A 6,216-nucleotide genomic window follows, 5' to 3' on the forward strand; every position below is an offset into this window, starting at 1 on the left:
TGTTGTTGTAAGCAGCATGCTGATGCTGCTCAGTCACTTCAGTCGTGTCCCACTCTGTGCGACCCCACAGACAGCAGCCCACCAGGCTCTGCTGTCCCTGGGATTCTCTAGGCAAAAACACTGGAGTGGGTTGCCATTTCCTTCTCCAATGTAGTCATGTTTAAAATCGTCAAATCCCAACTCCAATCCTTCCCCACTGTTTACTAGGTTTGGACTTAGGCTGGAGCAGGTCCGGGCAAGAGACCTCTTTGATCTTTTCTTTTGATCTTGACCAAAATGTCTAGACTGAAGGGCACTGTTGCTGCTCTCACTTATATGCTAATACTTGCCTTGGCCCCTTGGTTCCTCTGTAAGCATGGACAGACATGAATTGGTATAAACCCCTTTTATCAGTCACCAAGCTAGTCCTGATCCCATTTGGTACTTTCTCTTTCTTCCTTGGATTACATGGTCCAGAACCCAGAATCTACCAGCAAGGGCCCTTCTATAGTGATGGATACCTCTTTTTATTAAAGAGTAGAAATGAACATCAAATAGAGGAGAGGATGGAAGTTTTACTACTGACAGAGAATATCTCCTGCCCAATTTGAAAGCAATCAGTGACATTCTAGCTGTCATACATAGACGTTCATCAGACAGCTCAACTGCTGCTGCTAAGTCACTTCAGTCGTGTCCGACTCTGTACGACCCCATAGACAGCAGCCCACCAGGCTCCCCCATCCCTGGGATTCTCCAGGCAAGAACACTGGAGTGGGTTGCCATTTCCTTCTCCAGTGCATGAAAGTGAAAAGTGAGAGTGAAGTCGCTCAGTCGTGTCTGACTCTTCGCTACCCCATGGACTGCAGCCTACTAGGCGCCTCCATCCATGGGATTTTCTAGGCAAGAGTACTGGAGTGGGGTGCCAGTGCCTTCTCCGACAGCTCAACTGGATCTTGCTAAAATCAAGTGAATCTTCATGTAGATCAGGTGTCTTTAACAGAGAAAAGGTATTTCCTGTTTACGAACTGTGCCTTTTGTTCTTCAAGTTCTTTAGTTCACAGTGGGCATCATATTAGATGAGAGAATGTGAGTATCTCATTATATATTCTTGACTATAACTTTGAAATATATTGAAATTTCTTGCTGGTGGTAGCTTAGTAATAACACCATCACAAGCAAGTAACAATAGCCTTTGTTTACCTTTGAATTTAAAACTTTGAAAATGAGGAGAGCTATCATATGTCTAATTAAAAAAAAATCTGTAATACAATCCAATTTTAAATCCAGTTTCTGTTCTCAGTTATGGCCAGTATTAGCCGTGTAGAGTATTCATACACTCAGTATTCTGAGTAATGAATAATTATTCTGATGTCCAAATCTAATGTGGACAGTTTCTGCAGGTATTAAGGGTAGACATTGTTAATCTTTATGGAAATGCAAGGAAATTGAAGTACCTTTGATTGAAATTCTGTTCTGTCCTAGGCTGTTTTACCTTGAAGAATCTGATTTAATCTTCTAAATATTGGCTGTTATCCCTGTTTTTCTATTTTATATTAAACATAGAAGAATCTAAAGTTTCAAAAGATTAAATAATTTGCCTAAAGTTAGCCGATTAGATACAGAACTGGAAATTAAATCCAGAAGTTTATCTCTTCAAAACCCATGTGTTTTCTCCACGAGTGAGGCTCTCTCTCCCTTTAATCAAATAGATTAGGACAGTGCTAAAAGTGCTATAACAGTTACTAAAGAATTTTGTTTCTTGAAGTCACAGAAATATGTGATTGCTGTTAAGTAAGCTTTATTGTGTCCTGGGGTTGAGAATTGTATATTACCATAGTGTTGATATTTCTAGGCGTGTTTTTATGACACATTCAGTCATACTGTTTACTACTGACTTTTAGAATGATAAAAAATCCTCCTTTCTCTCTGATTTAGGAGCACATCTCTTGATGTGGAGCCTATCTATACATTCAGAGCTCATAAGTAAGTATGTGCTTTTTCTTTGTGTTAATCAACATCATTGTAAATCAGCCTGATTAGTATATTTTATTTTCTTTCACGTATGTATTTGTCGTATGTGTTTTTTTTTGTATTTGGTAGCATTTTTTTTTTTTTGTAAATGTAAAAGAAAGTGGCAGATAATGTAATGTTAGCAACAAGTATATCACTACCAAATAGGGATCCTTGCTGAAATTAGGTATTATTTGCATGATATTTAAATGATGTGTATATCTGTCTCTTAAAATGAAGTTGAGGCAGTTAAAATTAACTATTAGAAATCCTGATCTTTTTTTCCTTAAAGATAACCTGGTAAAAATACCTGAGACATTTAAAAAATTGTGGTCACATTTCATGCTTTTCCTTTTTCCATTTAAGTTTAAGAAATGTACCTGTTCACTCGATTTAGCACAGAGGTTGGCATACATTAAGGGTCAGATTGTAAATGCTTTTCAGGCTGCATATTTAATGTTGCATATTCTTGCTTTTAGTTTAGTTTTGTATTACAACATTTTAAAAAGGTAAAAACTGTAAGTGCTTTAGGATTGTACAAAAACAGTTCACTGGTTGGATTTGATCCATAGGCCATAGATCACACTAACCACTGGTTTAGCAGAGGAAGAAAAATGAATAGTGCTTTGATAATTTTTTTATTTGTTGTACAAAATAGAAAAAGACAAAGCCACTTGAAAAACTAAGCATTCTTATTTCTAACTCATTCTAATATCAAATAGATTTTCTGAGGATGGAAATTGGTTTTTTCTCGCAGAGGCCCAGTGCTTTGTGTGGTGATGAGCAGCAGTGGTGAGCAGTGCTACAGTGGTGGTGCTGATGGGCTGATCCAGAGCTGGAACACCACCAACCCCAACATCGATCCCTATGACTCCTACGGTATGTGACTCCCCAAAATATGGAGGGATGAAATATTTTCTTTTTATGTATTTTGTATTGCATATATATGGATAAAATGAGATGTTTTTGAAAATAAATTTATTTTGTTAAAAAGGGTTTCTGTATTTGGGAATCAGTTTGATATATATATAATGCTAAAAAAAAGAGGGAAAATAATGTATTTTTCCTGAGAAAAGAGTTCCCACCCCCAGGTCTTACTGATTGAAAATGCTGGCTTGATTGACAGTTGTTTTCTTCATTTGTAGGCACGTGTACAGTACTTGATACATTATTATTAATCTATAATCGTACTTTGTCACTATTCTTGACAAATAATTTTGAAGGAAAATGAATGTTGGCATCATCTTCTTAATCACTTATTACAGAGTGTAGAGGCTAATGATTTTCAGAGTGTATAACACCAAAAATTTAAAAGACTTTTAAAAATTAAGAAGTACCCTTTGGATTTGGAAACAGCACCATGAATCAAAAACTGTATAATCTATCACTAGATATTATCATAAATTCTCTTTCAATTATTTTGATTTTCTCTTTAAATTCTCCATAAATTATAGAATGGTATGAAGTGTCGTATTTTTCATAAAACCATAGTTTATTTTTATTACCATTTTAGATTAATTTCACCACTAAACCTAAGATAAGAAATTCAGTAACTAAAATATTCTCCCAACATTTATTTAGTAATCATTTAACATATATTTTGTGAAAGATAACACCCTGTCTCCTGCTGCAGTTCTTTTCTGGATTTATCTGTTTCATACTTTTCATCACTCCCTTTATCCCTCTTTCAGAGATTCAGTTCAGTTCAGTCGCTCAGTCGTGTCCGACTCTTTGCGACCCCATGAATTGCAGCATGCCAGGCCTCCCTGTCTATCACCAACTCCCGGAGTTCACCCAGACTCATGTCCATCGAGTCAGTGATGCCATCCAGCCATCTCATCCTCTCTTGATTAGTTGACCTCATTCTCCCAAGCCAACCCTTTCCGTTTCGCTGTTGACCTTCTCTTGTTTCCTTTGAGACTGCACTGTCTTTCGTTTTTGCTGCCTCTCTCTTTTGCACTCATCTGAAGCCTTACCCTTTTTGCTCTCTTTCCATCCCCTGCTGCTGCTGCTAAGTCACTTCAGTCGTATCCGACTCTGTGTGACCCCATAGACGGCAGCCCACTAGGCTCCCCTGTCCCTGGGATTCTCCAGGCAAGAACACTGGAGGGGGTTGCCATTTCCTTCTCCAGTGCATGAAAGTGAAAAGTGAAAGTGAAGTCGCTCAGTCGTGTCCAACTCTTGAACAAATAGTAAATTCAAGTTTCTCCCATCTCGGGCAAGAAGAAGCCTTTTGTGACTCCATTTCCCTCTCTGGTTCTTTTTTTTTTTAATTGATTTAAATTGGAGGCTAATTACTTTACAGTATTGTAGTGGTTTTTGCCATACATTGATATGAATCAGCCATGGGTGTACATGTGTCCCCCATCCTGAACCCACCTCCCTCTCCACTTCATCCCTCAGGGTCATCCCCAGCCCTGAGCACCCTGTCTCATGCATCGAACCTGGACTGGTGATCTGTTTCATATATTATAATATACATGTTTCAAGGCTATTCTCTCAGATCATCCCACCCTTGCCTTCTCCCACGGAGTCCAAAAGACTGTTCTATACATCTGTGTCTTTTTTGCTGTCTTGCATATAGGGTCTTCGTTACCATCTTTCTAACCTCTCTTCCTTCCCGTGTCTCTTTGGTCTAGAAAACACAATTAGTTATTGATTCCATGTTCTTTCACTGTACATCATTCCTCTTCATTCTGTCTTGTGGCTATGCCACTTAAATACAAAAAAGTATCAATAACTATCTAACTGGCTGATCCAAGGGATATTTTATAATTCTTATTTTACTTGATGTACTGGCTATCTGAAACTGTGGACCACTCTATCCTTTTTGAAATCTTTTCACTATAGGCTTTTTTGACACAACTCTATGACAGTTTCTATTCCCTATCCGTCATAAACTCCTTTTATTTTCTCACCTAAAAATATTGACATTTTTCGAGGCTAGACCCTAACTCATTTTTTGCATTGTACACATATTCTTTGGTAGACTGAATCCACTTTGTGGTTTTATATATTGTTGACTCATCAATCTCTTTTTTAAGCCAGAGGCTACCTACACAGCATTTCAAAATGGCCGTCTTATTGTCCATAAATCTCTACAAGCACTGTTTCTTCTTCCATATATTCTTAATTTTTTTGGCCACAGCATGCAGCTTGGGGGAATCTTAGTTTCCCAATCAGGGATTGAACCCGTGGCCCTGGCAGTGAGAGCACCGAGTCCTAACCACTAGACTATTAGGGAAGTCTGTTTTCAAATATCCTATGTGTATTCTTTATCAGGTGGTAGCACTACCAAACTTATCCAAACTAGAAACCCAAGAGTTATCCTTGATTCTTTATACTATTTCACTATCCATCACTTACTAATTACTATACCTTTTTGTTAATACCCCCTAAATATTTATTGAATTTACTCCTTTTCTGCCCCTTTTATCACTGTCCTCGCTTTGATTTTCATCTTCACTCTCCCAGTCTTCTGAAACTTGCCTTCATCTTGTTTCTTTCCAATCTCTGCTACACTGTAATCAGAGTTACCATATTAAATACTGGCTTCACACTGCTGCTTCTGGGAAACCTTTCAGTGTTTCTCTGTTGCTTTTAGGGTAATTTGCTGAGTATGTCATAGGCATCCCACCATAAACTGACCACTCTCATCTCATCCACTTCTTGCCTCAAATTTCACAGTCCAGTAATACTGAATTTCTTATAAATGTCCTGATGTAGCGTTCTATTTTTCCTTCTGTGAGTTTGTAGGAGCTACCTCCTTTGCCAGGAGCGCCTTCCCTCTGCCCTTTGACAAGCCAACATCTGTACACTCTAGGTGTAATTCTTTCCAAGAAGTGTCCAGTCTCTCTCTTCCTGCCACGGTTATTGTACTTAACCCACATTACTTTTTGAAGACAGGGTTGGTATTGTGTCTAATCATCTGCATGACCCCTGCATCTAGCATAGTGCCAAATACACAGTGTATCTTCAATAAATATTTTATGGTGTAACTAAAGAGGATATCGGAGAAGGCAATGGCAACCCACTCCAGTACTCTTGCCTGGAAAATCCCATGGACGGAGGAGTCTGGTAGGCTGCAGTCCATGGGGTCGCGAAGAGTCAGACACGACTGAGCGACTTCACTTTAACTTTTCACTTTCATGCATTGGAGAAGGAAATGGCAACCCACTCCAGTGTTCTTGCCTGGAGAATCCCAGGGACGGGGGAGCCTGGTGGGCT

The 6,216-nt window shown here is 38.7% G+C and overlaps 1 protein-coding gene across 2 annotated transcripts in view; it reads left to right on the plus strand.

Moving 5' to 3' along the window:
• STRN (striatin, calmodulin binding protein) overlaps nucleotides 1–6,216 on the plus strand; it is a 111,322-nt gene that overhangs the window by 84,114 nt on the left and 20,992 nt on the right. For both annotated transcript variants that reach the window (XM_010838612.1, XM_010838613.1), the window contains 2 exons: nucleotides 1,915–1,962; nucleotides 2,747–2,868. In XM_010838612.1, the coding sequence (XP_010836914.1) occupies nucleotides 1,915–1,962; nucleotides 2,747–2,868 (170 nt within the window). The remainder of the gene's footprint in view (nucleotides 1–1,914; nucleotides 1,963–2,746; nucleotides 2,869–6,216) is intronic.

The sequence above is a fragment of the Bison bison genome, unplaced genomic scaffold (assembly GCF_000754665.1).
Source record: "Bison bison bison isolate TAMUID 2011002044 unplaced genomic scaffold, Bison_UMD1.0 scf7180017864100, whole genome shotgun sequence".
NCBI classification, from domain to species: domain Eukaryota; kingdom Metazoa; phylum Chordata; class Mammalia; order Artiodactyla; family Bovidae; genus Bison; species Bison bison.